We start from the raw sequence: 21,821 nt of genomic DNA, 5'->3' as shown, positions 1-21,821 counted from the left end.
ATTATGTACTGCAACTTACAAGTCCTCATTGGTATCTCATTAAGGATTTATAATCAATGAAAACATAACTATCCTGCCACATTACAGCTTTTGTTCTGGATGCATTATAACAAGTCCACATACATTCTTGTTGCTTGTTGATGCATCTGTTTATCTGAAGTACTAAAGTGACAACTGCTTTATTTAACATTTGGCAATGTGTGAGTGTGTGTGTCTCTCTCTGCACATAGATATATAAAAATATACTGTAATTGTTAGGAGTACATTCACACATACACACACATACACACACACACACACACACACACACACACACACACACACACACACACACACACACACACACACACACACACATATGGCTGTAGTTTAGTCTTTTGAATATTGATTTCATCAACAGACTAAACTGCTGAGATGTACAACCAGTATACTGCCTTCCACACCTACCCTACATCTACTCAAGCATGCAATCATACTTCTATAAAAGATGGCATATGGGCAACAAAATTCAGAACTTTTTACTGTTGCTATGCTTAGTCAGACAACTTGTCTTATCGGTAGATCCAGTATCGGTAGTTGACTAGTGAATAATGTCTTTTGGGCATATTTGTCTGTGGAAATTTAATTATAATTGTCGATTATGTCTGTCAAGGAAAAAGCCTACCTCAGAATGTCAAGGTTTACTCCATCAGAGCTATTGCAACTTTTAGATATTTTTGGAAAGAGGTGGATTCTAGAGCTAGCATCTTGGTCATCAGTACATATTTTCATTAAGCACTTTAAAATTAAGCCCTTTTCCAGAGCTAGAATAAGGTTTGTGATTTACATTTTTTAGGGACTTCTGGACTTTGGCTGTTTATATCCCCCCCTTCTTCTAAAACTTTGGCCATCATCCCATATAAGTATATGTTACTGTAAGAGTTATTTAAAGATGGAATATAGTATAGCTGTGTAAGTTAACTTGCCATAACAGCAGATCTTTGAATGGAAAACTGATGCAGTACTACCACTCTCCTTAATTCCCCCTTCTGTATTTTCCTGTCTTCTCCAAAGCAGGTGAGGTCCCTGTCATCCTTTTTTGTTTTTCTTCTGACATGATATGTTATTGTTACAAATTTCTAGAACATTAGGCTTCAGCTTCCCTCTTTATGTCATGAAAGCTCTGGATTTTAATGTTTATATGTCCCCTTTTATGCAAGTATTCTCACTTGCAGGAGAAGTATGGTGCATGAGGATGGTGCTGACCTCTTTAGAACACTGGTCAAATATCTGATATCCTTGGCAGGATATGTCCCACATAGATGTATATCAGAACGGCGATCTATTCAAATATCTACTGTTCTAGTACGTTAATGTATGCAACTGTACTTGTTACATCAAACTTTTGTTTTGTCAAATATATGGAGCATTTCTCCCCAAGCTTGCACTGAAAATTGGCTCGTTCTAAGTCGGACTTTGCCGGTAAACAAATGTTAAATAAAATATAATTTGGTTTGCCAAATCTGGTAATATTGGCATTTTAGTATTCTGTATGGGATGTGCTTTGAGTGAAAGTTTCAGATATACTGAAAGTTGCAGCATTAGGGTTAGTGTGAGTGTTTGTGAGTTAAGATTAGAGTAAGGCACATGTAACAGGATAGTTTTAGTGATGGGTGTGTACAGTGTTTGGGTAATTTTTCCAAGTGTCTTATGAATTTGCATTGTTAAGTAATGTTTTTTTCATAAGGTGGTGTGTAGACCTGGGATTACGGATGTGGTAGAATTAAGGTTAAAGTTAGCACACATAAGTAATACAGAGCAGGACCATTGCTATTAAGACAGATATTATCTCTTGTTTTTTTTTTTTTTTCTTAATTTTTATTTGTTTCAAGTAACTCATGAAAAAGGGGGAATGTCTGTTTTTCTTCTGTGATTGGTTGAGTTGTGGCTATTTTTTTTTCAGTTATGTGAATTTTGAAATGATGTTGTAAACCGAGTGCCGATGATTCTTCAGTGCAAGATTTACTAATACACTTTGTACATACGTATGTACATGCACATACACATACAAATACATATGTACATTGCATATTTATTACCTGTCAGCCTTTGGGTACTGCTGTAGTAGCTAGGACAATGTTCATGTAGGACTGGCAAACTGACAGCTTCAGTAACTGCTCTAGAGCAACTTTGGTCTGGTTAGCAGACCTCTTGTATGGTGCAATAACCAGTTTCAGAAAGCTGTTCTGGTGCATATTATATTTGTCTGAATTGTCTTAATACTTATATTCATAATATATATATATTCATAATGAATGATTCATTTGCATATGAGTAATATAGAGCTTCTAGAACTCAACTATTGGATATGAATCATCAGTTTGTTTTCCTTGTTTTTTGTTTTGTTTTGTGTTGTTTTTTTGTACAACAGTCCTGCTCATTGAATATAATGTCTACAAAATCTTGCATAGAAGTTTTAGGCTTCCACAGCTGAATCATTTACTATTCACTTGCACCATGTAGTAATATGTGAATTTTTAATGTAATTTTCAGGTCATACTGTTTATCAGACAGTGAGTATTACAGTGATTCTTATACCATCTGCATGTAAATTCTCCCACCACTGCAGCTTTAGGTTACGCAGTATTAATATGTATTGCTTTTTTCTCTACAGTTTCCAAATCCATTAACTATGAAATTTACATTGAGACTCCTGATGCTCTACTAAATGGTCTGAGGGAAATTTTCAAAAACCTTACTCTTCCTTTTATACTGAATACACCTTCAGATATCACAGCAGACATCACCTCCCTGAAGATGATTGCAGGTAATTTTCTGGATAATATCATTCTTTGCAAATGTAGCATTTAGATAGTCACAATAATTATCTTACTTTCCTGTGAAATTCTTTACATTAATAATTTCATGTTCCAGTGAAACAATTTTTCTGACAATTAAAAAAAGATGTATCAGCCTGACTCTGTCATACAATGGGATGAAGCTCAGACTGTGACCCAGGTGAATGATAGTCAGTTTGCAGCCACATTTCTGGAAGAGCCAGGCAGGGAGGGTAAGTATTGAAGGGGCATGACAGACTCAGCTCTCCTGGTGAATGGGAGGGTTTATGTTCACTCAAGGGAATACTGGACAATTTCTTTCATTGTAACTGGGGAAATTACCTCTTCTGCAATCTATGGAAGGGCAGGCCTATTTGGAGGCAATGTTCCTGCTGGAAGTGAGGGGACGACCTTTGCAGTATATCACTCCCTATCACCTTGGTGTGTGTGAGTTGTTAATGCTGTAAGAAATTGAGACAGAAAATCTTCAACCACTCTTTATGGTTGTCTGAATGATGTCCTCTCCTAGTCAACCCTTACCCTGCTGACAGGGAACAAGTGGAAGGAGCTGAGAAACAACATGCAGTGGGAAAAAACAGTGTTAAGAACATTAAAAAACAGACTTACCAACCTGGTTCATTTTTTGTTTCCTTTGTATACAGATATCAAAATATCTACATTAGGTTTTAAGATATTTATTCTTTGCATCATTGAATATGCCTGGTTTGAATGTATAGTCACCAATAAAAAAAAAACACTTTAATGAAATGACCTATCAGTTTAAAATAAACTAGATACACTTTAATGTGATTGTCTTAAGGAAAACTACCTAATGAAATAATGTAGGAAGAGAGATATGGACTTTCTCATTTTTACTCCTTTCAGTTAAGTATGACATGTTTGGAAATTCACAAACACTGTGTTTCATCCCAGCCAAGTCAACACTGTTCCCATTCATAGTGCAGTGAGTAGCAGTGCTGATCAAATACGCATGCAGCCAGTATACATTACATGATGAGCCTGTCATCACAGCCACAGCACAGACATACAGTTAGGTCGTGTTAAAGCACTTCATGCCCACATGAACATACATGCAACTAAGGTAATACAAAGAAGGTATATGAGCACCACCAGTAAGGGATGTGAGTGCACTCACACAGCTGTCTAATGTTGATGTGAGCAACATCAAGTAATGCAGATGTGCACTGTAAGAGGATGTGAATGAGATGCTGAGGCTGGTTAGAGGTCACAGTATTCATTATTATTATGCTAAATGTTTTTTGTTTACAATTTGACTGTATTCTTGCTAACTTTGATGTGACGAAAACTGCTAGCTGCTTTTCTTTTGTCTCAGTGTAAATTAACGTAGCAGCTGACAGTCTTTTTTAAGGACTCATGCATTGTTTTATCATTTTTAACATCACAAATCCTGAATGTGTGCTGAATACTGCTAGCTGTTTTCTCTTAAGTGTAAATTATTGCAGCACCTGAAATAGTCTTTTATAAGGGCTCATGCATTTATTGTGAGAGTGTTGCTATTTATAAATTAGCTGATAACAGAGCAGCATTGCAGTTGTATACTCTCTAGCCCTCCTTCCAATCTATATAATTCTAAGTTTTTTTTTTCTCTCTTCCCCAAGTTTTTCTAGTGCTAACATTTTAATGAGTCCTCTACCATAGGATGTTATAGCAAGGCAATATAGATAGTATTGTGCATTTTGTACCAAACTGTTTGCATACTGCTTAGGCAATTTTTTAACTCGATAGCATTGTATGTTGATACTATTACTACTACAGCTCCATGTAACCCTCTTGCTTTCTGCTCTGCCCCTTTTCCTCTTAGAATTTTATCCAATTATATATAGGTATCCAGATATATGATATATGGATAAGGCAGTTAATACCTTTAACTCTACTTTCCTTACCATCTTAAACTCATTTGCCCCAACTAGAAAAATTAGAGTAAAAGCCGAATTTTCACCCTGGCTATTAAAAACTACCCGTTCTCTTATGAAAAGCAGAGATAGGGTGTGGAAAATACAGACACAATACAAACTGTCCTGCCAACTTGCAAAAGTTCAAAGAACTTTGAAATCAAACAAAAAAAACTCATTGACAATGACAAAAAAACCTAATACTTTAATCCCCTGACAATTTTAAAATCTGACCCTAAAAAATTTTGGAATGCTATTAATCAGATCCTACACCCTGAAAACCCTACCTCACCAAACCCATGTCCTGATAAGACCCCCGAGAGACTGCCAATACTTTTAACATCTACTTTATAGAATCAATTACCAAACTATTTAACAGCAAATGTCCTAACTATAACTCCTCTAATCTCCCTAAACCACCCCCTTCTGCATACCCTACAAACTCTATCTCTCTCAAACCTGTTCCTACTACCTACATTAAATCACTACTCTTTAATCTTAAACCATGCTCTGAATCAGATGATCATATTCCTTCATACTTTCTGCACTTTGCTGCACATTCCCTGGCTTTGCCCGTATCTATCCATAGCAGCTGCTCAAACTCTGAATTTAAAGTCCCAGCTATTTGGAAACAGTTCTATACACTTCCATTTCACAAAGACGGTAACTCCACAGAAATATCTAATTTCAGACCCTTTTCCATACTCTCTCCTCTCTCAAAAATACTTGAGAAATGTATAGACAAACAAACATCCTCTCCTACAAGAAAAACTTCTCACTCCTACCCAGCATGGTTTCCATCCTAAGCACATTACCACTACTGTTGTTCTATCCTTTCTCAACACTATTTCTCTAGCTAGAGACAATAATAAACTTATATCTTGCCTATTCCTTGACCTCGCTAAGGCTTTTGACACTGTTTCACACTCTCTATTACTCAAAAACTCACAAACCTCTATTTCACTTCTGATACAGTATCATAGCTTTCCAGCTATCTCACTGATAAAGAGCAATGAGTCAGATGGGACTTAGCGCTCCCCCCCCTGCCCATACATAAAAAGGTGTTCCCCAAGGACCCATACTTGGGCCTCTGCTATTTAATATATTTAATATATTTACTAACTCACTCTACTCCTCCTGTTCACAGTCCTCCATTATCCAATATGCTGATCACTCAACAGTCATCACTATTGCAAACTCACACTCTGAACTTCTTTCCACTACCCAAACAACCTTCAACTCTGTTGAGACTTGGCTCAAAAAACACAAGCTCATCCTCAATCCAAAAAAAAAAACTAAACTGCTTCTCTTTCTCCCTAAATCTGTTAACCACATCAAACCTTCTTTTACCATTACATCACTAAACAATACTCCCATTGAAGTAAATGCCAACACAAAATTACTCAGAATCACTATCGATGAGCAGCTAAAATTTGATTTACGTATTAACAATTGCATCAGAAAACCCACCAGAAGCTACAACTCTTGTACAGAAATATTAGATTCCTCACCACAGAAGCTCGACAAACTATAACTCATGTCTATCTTCTCCCTTGCGTTACTTACTGCTCCCAAATACTTACTAATCTAAACTGTTCTCTACTTTCTAAGCTAGAAACTACCTACCACAAAGTAGCCAGGTTTGCTGCTCAACAACTTATAAATCTCATAATTGTCTCTCCCTTAAATTCCTTGACTGGCTTGAACTACCTCTTTGCTACTCCAATCTCAATTACAAATGATCGCTTCTATACTATATCAACCATCTTTCTGCCCAGCTTTATCATCTCTCATTTCACATTACTCTCCTACTAGACATCTCAGAAGTACAACACAAGACTTACTAAATGTCTACAAACCAAAAACAAAGACTAGCAGTAATGTATATAGTTACCACCCTTCTATTGAATGGAACAAACTCCCCCTAGATATCGGAAATCAAACATACCCCCAAAAATTTAAAATAACTATGAAAGATTACCTCAGAAAACACTGGACCTGCCCCTGCACGCACCATCCTAGACCAAAATCCTTCCTCTTAGATTCAGTTTATCTATTGTAACACCTACCTACCCACTTTCCTGTACTAACAGTCTTACTCTTCTCTCAACCTGTATGCCACTCAATATGGCTGACTAATTAAAGAACTTGTTAAATTTTGTAAATAAGATTTGCATATGTAAATACTGAACTGTAACAGTTATTGTAAACCAAAGATTACTCCTTTTATTCAACATTGTTTGTTTTAATTAAATTTTGTTAGATTGTATGAATGTTACATGTCTGTAGCTTTTCTCCCCGGGTCTCCACTGAAAAAGGGCTTTGGCTCAGTCAGACACTCCTGGACAACAAATGTAAAATAAATAAAAACAGGTACTGCCGAAACAAACAAACAAGATTAAGTGCCTGTGGAGTTTTGAAATACAGCAAATCATGGAAAAGCAGAGTGAAGAAGGTGGTATGAGGAGTGATGGCTTTTACAGTGTCAGCAGTGGAACTGTGACCTATAGATGAAACTAAAATGTAAAATGCAATTCTATGGACCAGTAAAGGATAGCAGTAGGACTCATTGATATAAGTTTAGCTCTTTTGTTCTGTTTAATATCACATAGAACTTCTTCAAAACTTAAAAAAAAAATAATGCTGAAAATGGATATGTATCCAGTCAGACTAACCCGGTAAACAAATGTAAAATAAAAATAATGTAAAAAAATAAAAACCTTCTGGTTTAAGAAATTGTGCTTGAAAGTCACATGACAGTCATTCATCCAGTCATTGCATTCACTTGACTTCCTGACTTCCTCACATCCAATCAAAAAATTGCATGCATATATTGTCACTACAAAACAACAAATATAATTTCCTGGCAAGAAAATATTCAATTATAAATTAAAGTCTTTAAGCAGACAAAAAGCATTTAATATTAATACTGTCATTTAGTCCAGGATGCTTGTCTGCTCTTAATTTGATTTGCCAATATGACTTATGACACTCAAGTCACGTTTTGCAGTCCCCTGAAAAAACACTCATGCTCACAGCTTCTAGGACTCCAAAAGAAATTTTTGAAACAAAAACATGATGTAGAATGTCTTGCCAGTGTGTTGCTTTCGTCTTTATTTTTCATTGCTAAGTTGTGTTCATAAATTCTTCTTGCAAACTTTCTGATTGCTTTTCCCACATAGAAAGATTGGAAGGATTCACACTGAGAACAATACACCACCCCTTTATAATTGCAATAAAATCTTTCTTTTCGCCACACTGAAAAATTATGGGCAATGATGTTAATCATGGAAGAATTGTTAATATATATGTATTGCTTACATTTTCCGTATTTGAAAATACTATGAAACAAATATCTGCTCTGATCGGACTGATCTTTTCTTTTTAACATAGATCTGATGTTGAAGGCTCTTTTATATGTGCATATAAGCTTATCACCAACAATTTGTGACAATTCATGATTTCCTAAAATGATTTTCCAATTCTCTTGTAAAATTTCTTTCATAAGAGACATGTCTAAGGAGACTGGTAGAGGCAATGTTCTTCTGTATGCAATTGCTACACTTCATCCATCATTTGGTGTGTATGCTTCCACCAATAAAGTTTCACATTCGATCTTATGCTAGTTAGCCAATCAGTCTCATATCCCCATTCCAGGAAGAAGGTTTTCAAAATAGCAGTTTTTTTGTTTAGAAACATTGTCATTACTTATGAGACTGCTTAAACAAATAAATTGTCCTTTCACAATGTTCTTTTTCATGTGCTGTGGATGCAGATTGTATTATGCATTGTATTATGCAAGTATTTATTCATAGAAATTCCTTTTCTGAAAATGTTGCTCTCAATAATTCCAATAGATGTCAAAAGTCTCTGAGATAGTGTTCTGTGGATTTTACAATGGGATTAAGAAGATTGTGTAAAAATAGAAGATCGGTTGTGTTTTGTACTGTTCTGCAGCAACCAGTGATCTGAATGGAGGGTTTTCTTTATTTTTCTGCACTTTCAGAATACTGAAAAGTCTTGCCATTTTAGGAAGTTCTACTTGTAAAAAGGCTTAAGTCTCCCCATTAACTTCTCCTTGACTGAATAAGTTGAAAAGTACTTTGGGCCAGATTCAGGAAGGCTTACACGGAGTTCAAGAGTAGTGTAAGCCTCCGTGTAAGCCTCCTGATTCAGGAACAGCCCAAATCTCCGTGTAAGAGACAGCTAACACGTCTCTTACACGGACTGGGCGTGGAAATGCTCAATACCTCATTTGCAGCTCCAAGATATGCAAATGAGGTATTTGAGCAATCCACGAAGCCAAAACCAGTCCATGTAACGGACGTGTTAGCTGCAGAAATGTACTCAGCTGACAACTGAGTACATTTCTGCAAAATTAAAAACGGAGCTATGTCAGCTCCAAATAAAGGGTGCATATGTTTCATTAAGCATGCCAATGGCCAAATATGTGGCCATTGGCATGAAAAAGTGTTGCAAAAATAAGTTATATAACTTTTTTTTTTTCACGGGATTTCTGGGTTTAACTGCAGTGCACACCCGCGCAAACGGGGTGCGCTACCTAAAACTAAAAACCGAAGCTTATAAGCCCACAATTGTGGGATTTATGTAGTACATTGAATGTCAATGGAGGGACTTGCAGACCAAAAACAATATGGCCTCCGTGTAGTGGTTGTCAAGGGGGGGAAGCTCCGTGTAAGACATGTAACTAGTCATTACTAGGCAATCCTATGTAAATGAGGGTTACAATACTGAATCATACTGCCACTTAGAAGGGGAGAAGCAGAGAGAGGTATTAGAGTGACAAGGAGGGGAAGAGGATAATAAGAAAGAACAGAGTAGTAAGGTACCAGATTGTAACAGAAACCAGACAGACATCAGGTGTGGAAGTGAAGACAGACAGAAGAACATAGGAGAGGAGTCTCAACGTTGAGTATGCACACTAGGAACATTGAGACAATACTCTCATCTTGCTTTTGCTTACAAATAGCAGCTGTGTAGCAGGTTCAACATGTGGATGGTGTTGCAAACCGTTTACAATGAATGGCGCTGGAGCAGCACGCGCGTTTGTAGCACGCACAGTTTAGCAGGCACCGCACGCTTTCAGCTAGCTAATACCGTGTGGATGTTACGCAAGTGTAGCATGGTGGTTGTGGGAGTGAGTGTGTGTACGCCGCTGCTGCTATGTTTAAAGCAAGGTGCTGTGAAAATTACTCCCCAGGAAACAGAGAGAACAAATGCAAAACAAAATACATAGATGCTACAGAAACTACTACTAGAGTTAATTAACAATTAGAAGCAGGTAATTACACAGGCAGACTAGAAGCCCAACCCAGCACTTAACAAACGCAACAAGAGAAAAGGCAGGCTGTTTCTCACAAGAGACTGCTATCACTAAGCTATCACTGAAAAAAGCTGAAAAAGCTGAACTCAGGCAAATGGCACAAGTGGCTATTATATATTATAATCATAATCATAATTGCTGGTGAGGTGTGGATAATGGCTGACAGACAACCCTGACAGGAGAAAGAGAGAAGATAAGAAGAGTATACAGGCACCTACCATGGGTTATGGGCATGGGTAGTAGGAGATGATGAGAGTAGACAGACAGGACAGCAGAGCAGTGACAAGTTTTGCAGAGCACATGTCACACACACTCAAACACAGAAACAAACCCAATCAGTGAAAACCAAAACCAAGGTATGCTGCCTGGCCTAAGGCAACAGGTACCTTCTTCCAGAACCAACTGGTGATGATATGGGGGGATATCACCCATCAGCCTCCAGGAGTACTGCACCAGTGGATGCCTATGTCACACATGTCAGTGATCATATATATGTCCCTCCACGACCGGAGGGTTGTGGCCAGCAATAAGCATCTCTTCCCAGCCTACGGGCCGGAGAAGGGATACTCTCCATCAACTGCCCATGAGGGGTAGTGCCCAGGACATAATAATGAATCTGTGCGTGCTGGCTGCCCTGCTGCCCACCCTGTGTCCCACATCTGGCATCTGACGAGGCGTACCACCCATTTGCCAATGGGGACTTCCCACACGCACCTGCCCGCACACGCACAGGGCATGCCTGGGTATGCCGTGAGGAGATTAACCGTGAAATGCACACACACCACCTGGAACGCTGCACACATACACTGAAACACGCACAACACTTATATCATCATACAGTGTGGTTTGGGCTGCTCAAGCGTGTTGTGTGCAATGTTCTGTCATCACTGGTGGTGTACTTACACACAAGACAAAGCTTTGCCAAACCCACCAACCATGTGCGATATGTGCTATGCTACATAATATGCTACATAGCATGATCCTCGGCAGCAGCTGGTCTGGGCCAAACATCCCCCACCATTGCCAACCACAAGCCCATTGCACCACAGGCACAGGCGGAGGGAGGAGGAACAACCTGACCTATAGTCCCCAGTAGGCAGCCCAGCGTGCCTGGTAGCCCTGGCAGCAAGAAAGCAACACATAACACATCAGTAGGGTCAAGAGAACTTGATACCCTGGATACCATCATTCATACATACACAGGAGGGGGACCTAAACAACACCTGCTTGCTTCCCAAACGAGTGGAGTGTGTAGTATGTCCAGAGGACAGCCCTGCAGCACCACCTGAGGCATGAATGCCATGTGTTAAGTAATGTAATATCATGTACAATATGCACACCTGAGGACCCCAACTAACATCCATATCCACGCATATGACCCTCATGGAAACAGCTGCATGTCATACAGTGATGTACATGTGCAAAAACATGGAACAAGATACAAAATGAGGGTGACTAGCAATAAATAGCATGGATAACCACACACCCATGTTTGTACCACAACAAGAAGCAACATGGAATAGCCATGGTCAAAACCAATGGCTAAAACCGACTACTACTATATAGCTTGCTGCAGACCACTGTCCTAATAGCAGGAACTGCCCCAGGCCTATGTCCATAGGTTCATAGGTTCATACTAGGCTATCTGCCCTAGGGCATTAATAAGCCTAGCCCAGAGTTTTGTGGCTTCTGCCACCCCTGCAAGTTGATGGATAATATGCCCATTATTTTGCTGTGCTCTGTCAAGCAGTGATACTGAGGTTATCCCTGGGGTATACCTGCAATCTCCCATCCATTGGTCAAGATCTCACTTGAACAAAGCCAGTGAGGTGCTCAGCCTCACATGTACCAGGATGTTGTTCCACAGCATATGGACTCTCTGGGTGATGAATCTGTCCCTCCAGCACATCCTATTAATATCTGTGTTGAGGTTTAGGTCTCCTGCCCTTGTAGTTCTGATGGATGTAGAGGTCTTGAGGTGAAGCATGTTCATTAATTCTGGGTTGGACATAGCCTTGTATGTCAGGCACAGGTCACCTCTGAGCAGACGGTGACTGAATACAGCTGGAATTCCTTCAGTCGGGCAGCATAAGAAATATGTTTGAGACCCTTTCACCTCCTGTTGAGGAATTTGTGGGCCCATCCAATCTGAATGGGGCATCGTATGCAATCATTGGTCTGATGAGTGATGAGTACAGGGGAACAATGACCTCCCTTGATCTAGATGTGAATCACTGCATGATGAGGTGGCCAATGTAGAAGGCCTTCCAAACTACCCTGGCAATGTGAGTGTCAAACAAAAGGTCACTGTCAACCTGGGTGCCCAGGTCCCTGATAACCTCCGTAGTGCTTAGAGGATTGCCACCTAGATGGGAAGTAGTGGTAACCTTGTTCTTCCTGAAGGGTATGGCTATGCATTGCTTAGTGTTTAATGTAAGGCCATGGCTGTGGCACCAGTTATCCGTGTCTATGAGACCCTACTGAAGGATGTCTGTGTCAGATGGGTTTCCAACTATGCTTCCCAGTTTGCAGTCATCTTCAAACTTTGTCAGCCATAATCCTCCTGTGTTTGCTTGTACTTCTGAAAAGTAGATACTGAACAAATGTGGGCCCAGAACTGAGCCCTGTGGGACACCACTTGTGACAGCTCTGGAGTGTGAACTGGCACCAGCAACTTTGACCCTGTGTGTTCCGTCACTTAGCCAGTTTGCAACCCATGCTGTGATGTATGGGTTCACAATTAAGCTGGTGATGTTTTCAATGATACCTGAGTGGGGTATTGTGTCGAAAGCCTTTGCCAGGTCAAGGTAGGCTGTGTGGACTGCCTTGCCCACGTCAATGGCCTGGGTGACTGTTTTGAAAAAGTCAACCAAGTTTAAAAGGCATGATCTGCCCTTGACAAAGCCAAACTGGATTGGATCCAATGTCTGCAAGTCCCCTATGTCTTCATTTAGAATTCCCATTATGATCCTCTCCATAGCTTAGCAGAACAGGCTTGTCAAGCTGATGGGATGGTAGTTTCCAGGTTGGTGGAGGCACCTCCTTTGTGAAGTGGGTCCACCATTGCTGTATGCCACTCCTTGGGAACATATCCTGAGATGAGGCTAAGATTAAACAGCTGCCCTAACTGGGTGTAATTACTCATTGAGTTCATGGAGCACACAACTGGGGACACCATCTGGTCCCATGGATAAAGTGTTTTCTGCCTTGGATTGAGCAGTTCCCACCCCAGCAGTGGAGATGTTTGGGGGCTACAATCCTCTGGTGTACATACCCCTCCAGTTGGGAGGAGGGGGGGAGAAATCTGCACTGAACCTGTCAGCCAGTATGTTGCCAATGTCTGTAGGTGAAGTGATATCAACATCATTCGAACTAAGTCTGAGCATATCTGGGAGTTCCTCCCAGGTTTCAAACATAGGTAAAAAAGGCCTCATGATTGTCCCTGGAGTCCTGAGTGGGTTTACTCTCAAAACATGCCTCGGATGATTGTATGGGGGAACCCAGTGTTTTACTCACAATGAGCAGGGGTGTCTTCCCTCCTACGGATTACGGTCTATCTCGTAGTAGCTCCTTCCTTGTATTGTACAGCTTGCTTATGGCTAGGGTCCACCAGACTGGATGCTTGCCTGTGGTACAAAGAGTCTTTTTTTTTTGGGATTGCCTGATCCATGCAGTCCTGGAGGTGCTGGTAGAAGGCATTTCTAAGTGATACAGTGGCTTGGGTAATGGTGTCCGCTGGCCTGGGGGGCTTGAAAGAGACCACACCAGTCCTCAGAAATGTGAAGTCGGCATTTGAGAAGGTCTTCACTGTTTCTTTTCCCATCTGGGGTGTGGGTAGGATGTGGACTCCCACTGAGAGTAGTCCATGATCTGATCTCACCAATGATGGTATACGTCTGGTGTTGAACAGTGTGACTCCATGTTCGTGATGATGTGTTCTAGTATGTTGCCTCCACTTGAGGGGATTGGGACCAGTTGTTCCATGGCATTTCAGTGTATGAACTCTTGGAACCTTTGTGTTAGAGTGTTGTGGCATGATTAGTGATCCCAGTCTATATGTGGATAGTTGGAATCACCCAGTAGGATGGTGTTTGGAGATACATTTATCCCCTTCAGTGTTTGCAGGATAGCTGTGTGAGGTACCTGAGTTTGAGCGGGTGGCATGTAACATGCTACAAACTGCAGAGCAGTCTTGCCTACGGTCACTGGCACCTGGATGGTCTCCGATGCATCGTGTGTTGCCACCAACCATGAGGTGAGGGTGTCCTTGATGAATATGGACACCTACCATCCTTCTTGGTGTTGTTGGGATGCTGGTGCCGGAATGCATGATATGAGGTAACACCCGATAGTGCCGGGGTGCTGTCAGAAGCTGTGAACCAGGTTTCAGGCACAGCACAGACATCAATGTGCTACATACTGAGAAGGGCATAGAGTGTGTGCAGCTTGAGGTTGAGACCTTGGGCATTGAGCAGCATTACCCTTAGTGTCTTTCCTTTACTGTGTTCTAGGGTGGTAGGTGTAGAATCTGAATCTTGCATAAAAAGGCACAATGGGGTGGCAAGAGCATCATCTGAAATCGGAAGCCCAGGGTGACAGGTGCAAGCCGTCCCTTGCAAATCACCGTGGCCTGTCCAGCATGTCATCCCAGGCAAACAGACATTGGACCCCCTTAGAATGACACCATAGTCTAAGCAAAATATTACAGCTGATCATCTTGTCTCTGTTTATGTGGCATCATACTTGGTGAAGGTAGGATACTGTCAAGGTCAGGGTCATACCTGCCTGGCCTACATAATCAGAGGGATCCTCTATGTCTCTTTCCATGTAGTCCAGGGAGGTACATCTCAGGTCGTTCACACCAGCATGGATTATGACTGGGTCAGACCTGTACTTGCAGTTTAGTGACCTGAGTGCTTCCATTATGTGGTGGATTCCAGTGCCCGATAGGCAGCTTACTGTGACCTCCTCTGTACCTGATCTGGTGAGTGGGACATCAGTGTGTCTGACTATGGAGTCACCTATGACAAGTGTGTCTGGCATTGTGTTTGGCCTTAAGGGCTGTGACTGTTTGGCACACCGACTCTGTGGTCAATGTGTTGCATGTGCTGTGCCCTGTGGAGGCAGTTGTGTGAGTGTCTGCTGTGGTGGCCACTGCCATTCTGGTAGACTTCTGATCAGAGCCTCCGAGAGTGTCTCTGTGTGTCTATGTGTATGATCTTAAGTTGTGACAGTGCCATGTGAGACTGGATTTGTGATGTGTGTGTGGTTAGCTTCACCTTCTCTGGTCTTGCTAGTCCTATGTTGAGAGAGCTCAGCCTCCACTTTGGCTATATAGTTGCATCTCTCACATGTATGTGTGTTTTATGGCAGAAGGAGAGGGTTGTCAGTGTACATGAGGCAAGTGTAACAGTGCCTCAATATTCCCAGGTTCACCAGCTGAGCAGGAGAGGACACTAGCAACTGATCCCTAGACATGCTAGAAGGAATAGACAAAACAATGTAGGAATACAGGGAGATATCAAGCCCCCCAAGCCACATCATACTGTTTGATTGACAATAGCTACACATACACCGGTGTTTCATAGTGTCATAGTCTACTACTAGGCTATCTGCCCTAGTGCATGTATAAGCCTAGCCATAGTGATGTGGCTATTGCCACCCCTTATAGTGGTAATAAGTGTACAGAATAGATTCTGAATATTGTGCCTCTGACTTAGTAGTGACACATTATGACCCCCTTACGTAATTGAATAACATGACTGTGTCTCTGTCTAGTCTGTGCCTCCGTCTCATATGCAGTTGTCCAGATGTCTCCTGAAGAGACTCAGTGAGGGACTCTGTCAAACATGAACTGGGATACTCTGCTAGAGTGTGAGATGCCCCTGAGTTATGACTCTGTCCCTCCAGCATGTCCTATACATGTATGTGCTGAGGTTCAAATACTCAGCTCTCATGGCTCTGGTGGATTTGGATTGCTTGCAGTGGAGCATGTCCACCAAATCCTGATTGGACATGGTCTTGTATGTCAGGCATAGGTCACCTGTAAGTATGCGGTATGACACTGAACAAAGCTGGACTTCCTCTATTCTGGAAGCATATGACATGTGTTGAAGAACCCTGATCTTCATGGTAGGTACTTTTCGGGTGCAAAGGTGCAAAAGGCAGGATCTGCCCTGTACAAAGCTGAACTAGGTGGGAACAAGGGTCCGTAGGTCAGTAATGTGTCTGTGTAAGAGCTCCATGACTCCTCCCATATCTTTGCAGACAAGGCTGGTTAAGCTTGTGTGGTGGTAGTTGCCATGGTCTGTGGAGGCATCTCCTTTGTGGAGTGGGACCACTGTTGCCGTATGCCAGTGTTCAGGTACATATCCTGTAGCAAGACTAAGGTTAAATAGCAGTTGTATAAATGGGTCCAGCCCCTTCTGGAGTTCACATAGCATGCAACTGGAGATACCAGCAGGTCCCATGGATGCTGTGTACTTGTCTTTGCTGAGTGTGGCTCTCACATGGACATCCAAGATGACAGTGAGATTACATACAGCAGTGATAACTATCTTGTTTTGGGGGTGAGGGAGGGGGTAAATCGCACTGAAGCTGTCCGCCGGAATGTTGCCAATATCTGTCAGGTCACTGGAATATATGTTGTTGTGTACCAACTCTGAGCATATCCGAGGGTTCACAACCAGGTGTCTGACATAACTGAAGAAACCAGTGTGGTTACCTTCATTGTCTTTGGTGATTTATGTCCCCAAGTTGACCTTGCATGTCTTTATGAGATAATGTAGCTTTCTACTAGTGCTGATCACAGCTGTCTTCCCTTTGGAGATGTAGCTCTGTCTTGCATTAGTAACCCTCATCTGTCATACAGTTTGTTTATGGCTGGGGTCCACCAGACAGGACACTTTCCCTTTGTGGAGAGGGTCCTGTTTTCAGTTGTGATTGTATGGTCCATGCTGTCTGACATCTAGCTAAGGGGAGGTCATTCTGGTTCTGCAGTTATCTTTCATCAGCATTAGAAATGACCACAACAGCCCCTGTGGGTGTACCTCATGCACACACATCCAGCACCTGTAAAGTCCACAACAGTACCTCACCAGGAGTATGACAGAGCTGGAACACATGTAATGTGTAGTCTGATTAAACAGAGTGCAGCTCCACACACTGCCATGCTGTCCACCCAGATGCAAGCTGTGCCTGATGTAGAAAGCCATGTCCAAGCTGGAATCAATGCACATGCTGCACCTTGTACAATCTGAATGGCAGGGAGCTATGCACATGAGGGACCTGAACCCCAGCACTGACATATATAGGACAGGCTGTACTGCATTATCCAAAACACAGAAGCCACCCCACACATGAGTAAACTACCAGTACAGGTTGTCCATAGAGACACTGGTTGAGTCCCTCAACAGGAATCCTAATGAGTGGATGAGAGATGGGAGGTTTACCCTGGGTATCAATGTTATGTCACAGGTAGACAGAGGCACAGTATACTAAACAAGACATATGACATGGCAAACTACGCTTACAATGTGTTGATGGACAAACACACTCTCCGACTAGCATTAGGTCAAGATACCTCTTGAACACAGCCAGCAAGGTGCTCTGCCTCAAATGGACCAGGATTGTATTCCACAGCATAGGGAGTCTCCGAGTGATAACTCCATCCCTCCAACATGTCCAACATACATCCCTGCTAAGGTGTAAGTCACCTGCACTAGTGGTTCAGGTGGATCTTCTGAGTCTGAGGTGGAGCATGTCCATTAATCTCTGTTTGGACATGGCCTCGCATGTCAGGCACATGTCACCTCTAAGCAGACGGTATGTGAGTGAATAGAGTGTGAGTGTCTTCAATCTGGCAGCATATGACAGCTGTTGGGGTTCCTTGATCCTTTAGGTGGGGGACAGTCAGGGTGTCTCCAATTGCTGCAGATGTTGGGTGAGATACAGCCAGAATAGGGCATTCGACTTGATCACCGGTCTGATAAGTGAAGAGTACAGGGAACAATGACCCACTAGATCTGGATGTGAATCCCATCCTGATCAGGTGGGCAATGTAGAAGGTCTTCCTAGCCACTTTAGCAATGTGAGTCTCAGAAGAACGGCGACTGTCAACCTGGGTCCCCAGGTCCATGATAACCTCCTCTGTGCTTAGAGGATTGCCACCTATATGGTAGCTTGGGGTCACCTTGCTTTTCCTGAAGGGTATGTCTACACATGTTGTGCACTTTGACTTCAGGCCATGGCCCTGGCACCAGCTATCAGTTACTGTGAGTCCCTTCTGAAGGATATCTGTGTGATGCACTGTCCACTATGGTGCCCAGTGTGCAGTCATTTGCTAACATTGTCATCCAAAGTCCTCCCATGTTGGCCTGTACTTCTGGGAAGTACATGACAAACAATGGGGGCCAAGGACTGAGCCCTGTGTGACACCACCTGTGACCAGCCTGGAGTCTAACATAGTGCCAGCAACTCTAACCCTGTGGGTCCCATCCTTAAGCCAGTTTGCAACCCATCTTGTGACATATGGGTTTACATTTCAGTTGTTAGAGTTTTCCACAATACCTGAGTGGGGTATTGTGTTGAAAGTGTTTGCAAGGCCAAGGTAGGCTGTATGGACTGCCTTTCCCCAACAATGGCCTAAGTGACCAATTTGAAGATGTCAACCCAGTACAAAAGGCACGATCTGCCCCTGACCAAGCCAAAATGGGATGGGTACAATGTCTGCATGTCCCCTATATCTTTGTTTATGAGCTCAATTATGATCCTCTCCATAGATTTGCAGACTACACTTGTTGCTTATGGGGCAGCAATTACCAGGGTCTGTAGAGGCACTGCCTTTGTGCAGATGTGCACAACTGGACACTAACCAGGCTGTTGTGCACACTATGGAAATGTAAAGCAGTGATAGGACTAAAGCCCAGGATACTGACCACCACAGTGAAAGTACTGAAACACTACACTAGACAGTGCTACAGTGTTAGGTCAGTATGAACGGATGTTGACAATTGTGTGCAAAGTATCCCATGCAAAACCTGCAGGCACAGTATACTCCCTGTTTTGTTCACACAAAAGCATTTGGACAGTAACTACACAACATGGCACAGAACACACAACCATAAACTGGAGGTATTTGTTGAAGGTCACACTCATCCACAAATGTGATGGGCTGCAGAGTTCAACATATGTAAAGCCCACACTGGGCATGCTCACACACTTAGATAAATGAGACATCTTTCACACAACATGCCATTGGAAGGCTGAACTGGGCATGCTCACACACTTGGTCCAAATTTTACTCCTAGCAAATGTGAAAACACACCAGAGGATGCTCATCCCCCTTTCTAGACACTGATCATGTAAGCACCCTATAAGTTTATTGGAGAAAAGGATTCTCTCAGTAATCTGAATAGCGCGCTGTGCTAATGCGTCCGTCTGTAGTGTCATAACATAGTTAGGTAGGGGTTTGAATCCAGCAGGTGGCAAGTGTGTGTGAAGGGGGGTAAGTGTGTGTGTAAGTGTGTATGAAAGAAACATTCCTTTTGGCAACTGGGAAAACACACCACAGGATGCACATACCCCTTTCTAAATGATATCAAAATTATGTATGGCTTTTGATTACAGACATGCCACGTGTGTTTTGCACACACAGAATGGCCATGTGTGTGGGTTGTCACTCACAATAATGCAAGACATTGATTAAACCAGTTATGGCAATGCACACATGTTGTATGTGTGTACCAAATACACATATGTACCTGTGACCTTCAATAGTTACCATGTGTGATGCCTGCCACATGTGAATACATGGTATTTGCACAGAGTAACATTATGACCGTGGTCTTCTGTGCAGGTGCAGCATGTGGGATGTGTACATACAGTGTGAGATGTAGATGCTATCAGCCTAGTAGTGAGGGATGCACACCTGGTCTGGGGCATATAGTCTACATGTTGTTGATGTACAGGGGCTGCATGTTTTCACCTGTTGTGGGAGTGGTAAGACAGTATTCCATAGCAATGCAGTGACTGCATGCTAAGAACCATTCAGCTAGGGTGTTGTAGCTACACAAAGTCATTAGCATTCAGTAATTTGTCAGAATCCCTGGTGAGGGTCTGATGCCAACCAAGGTCAGGGGTCTACCAGCCTGTGTCACTTGCTCAGTGATCCCTTCCATGTTCCCTATCATGTATCCCAGTGAGGGACATCCCACATCAGCTGTGGTGGCATGGACAATGACTGAGTCATATGTGTCCATGCATCTGACTGACTTGTATGTAACTGTACCATAGAGGTGACTGACAACTGACCTTTGCACATGCTACCATAGTATTGAGATTACATTGGTGATTAACAGCACATAGGGACAATGGTGATAAAGATACATAGGTCCATAGGTTCATACAGGGATGTCTGCCCAGGGCATGTATCCACCTAGCCAGAATGTGTGTGCCTTTCAACATGCATTGTGAATCTGTCTTGCTATGCCCTTTTCCAAGGTTAGTATACTGTGCCTCTGTCTCACAGTGACACATAAGTGATACCCAGGGTAACCCTACAATGTCACATCCTGTCATTAATATCACTCTTGAAGATAGTCACTGAGTCAGTCTGCCTAACCTCTATTGGGATAATATTCCGGAATGAAGGGAGCCTCTGAGTTGTGAATGTGCCCCTCCAGCATGTCCTGTGTATATCACTCCTGAGGTTCAAGTATTTCCAGTGTGTATCCTGGTGGGATCTGGATATTCTGAGATGCAGCATGGCCATTAACTGAGGGTATGACCTGGCCTTCTATGTCAGGCACAGATTGCCTATGAAGAGGCAGTATGTCACTGAGTAGAGCTGCTGTTACTTTAACCAGTCAGTATGTGGCATCTGTTTGAGCCCTTTGATCCCCTTGTCGAGGTACATATGTGGTATCTCCAGTTGCTGCAGGTGTCTGGTAAGGTGCATGCCGACAGGTTCATCATAGTCAATTATGGGCATGATGAGGAATGAGTAAAGGGGCACAATGTCCACCCCTGATCTACATGTGGATCCCATGATGATGTGGCCCATATAACATGCTTACCTAACCACTTTGTCCATGTTGTTGTCAAATGGTAGAATGCTATCAACCTGTGTACCCCAAGGTCCATAATTCCTTCGTCTGCACTTAATGGATTAACACAAATGTGGTACGTTGTGGTCACTCTGTGTTTGACAAAGGGGATGACTATACGCTTTCTGTCATTCACATTGAGGCCATGGCTGTGGCACGTCATGAGGAGGGTGCGTGTGTTAGCTGGTGAGTTGATTATGGTGTCCGGTTTGCAGTCACCTGCGACTTGCTGTGCCACAGTACTTCCATGTTGGCCTGTACCTATGATAAATATATAATGAAGATGACAGCTCCCAGGGCTGTGCCTTGTGGGACACCACTTGTACCAGGTTGTAGGCTGACATGGCTCCAGCAATTCTACCATGTGTGTTCTGCCCTTGAGCCACTGTGCAATACCCATAGTGACATAGGGGTTAATATGTATACTGGTGAGCTTCCCTAGAATGCACAACTGGGGTATTGTATCCAAGGCTTATGCAAGGTTCAGGTAGGCTGTGTACACCACCTTCCCCTTGACAGTGGCCTTGGTGACTGTTTCAAAGAAATCAAACTGGTTGGAGAAGCAGGATTTGCCATTGACAAAGCCAAACTGTGTATGGTGACATGTCTGTAGGTCCACAAT

General features: G+C 42.4%; 1 protein-coding gene across 1 annotated transcript in view; it reads left to right on the top strand.

Moving 5' to 3' along the window:
- Window positions 1–21,821, top strand: part of LOC122794935 — a 533,471-nt gene that overhangs the window by 421,123 nt on the left and 90,527 nt on the right. The window contains exon 14 of the mRNA XM_044063530.1: window positions 2,654–2,806. Coding sequence (XP_043919465.1) covers window positions 2,654–2,806 — 153 coding nt within the window. The remainder of the gene's footprint in view (window positions 1–2,653; window positions 2,807–21,821) is intronic.

Source organism: Protopterus annectens, chromosome 2.part1, assembly GCF_019279795.1.
Source record: "Protopterus annectens isolate FY-2018-M chromosome 2.part1, PAN1.0, whole genome shotgun sequence".
Taxonomy (NCBI): Eukaryota; Metazoa; Chordata; order Ceratodontiformes; family Protopteridae; genus Protopterus; species Protopterus annectens.
Note: the sequence above shows the minus strand (reverse complement) of the source record. Positions and strands in the feature narration are given on the sequence as shown.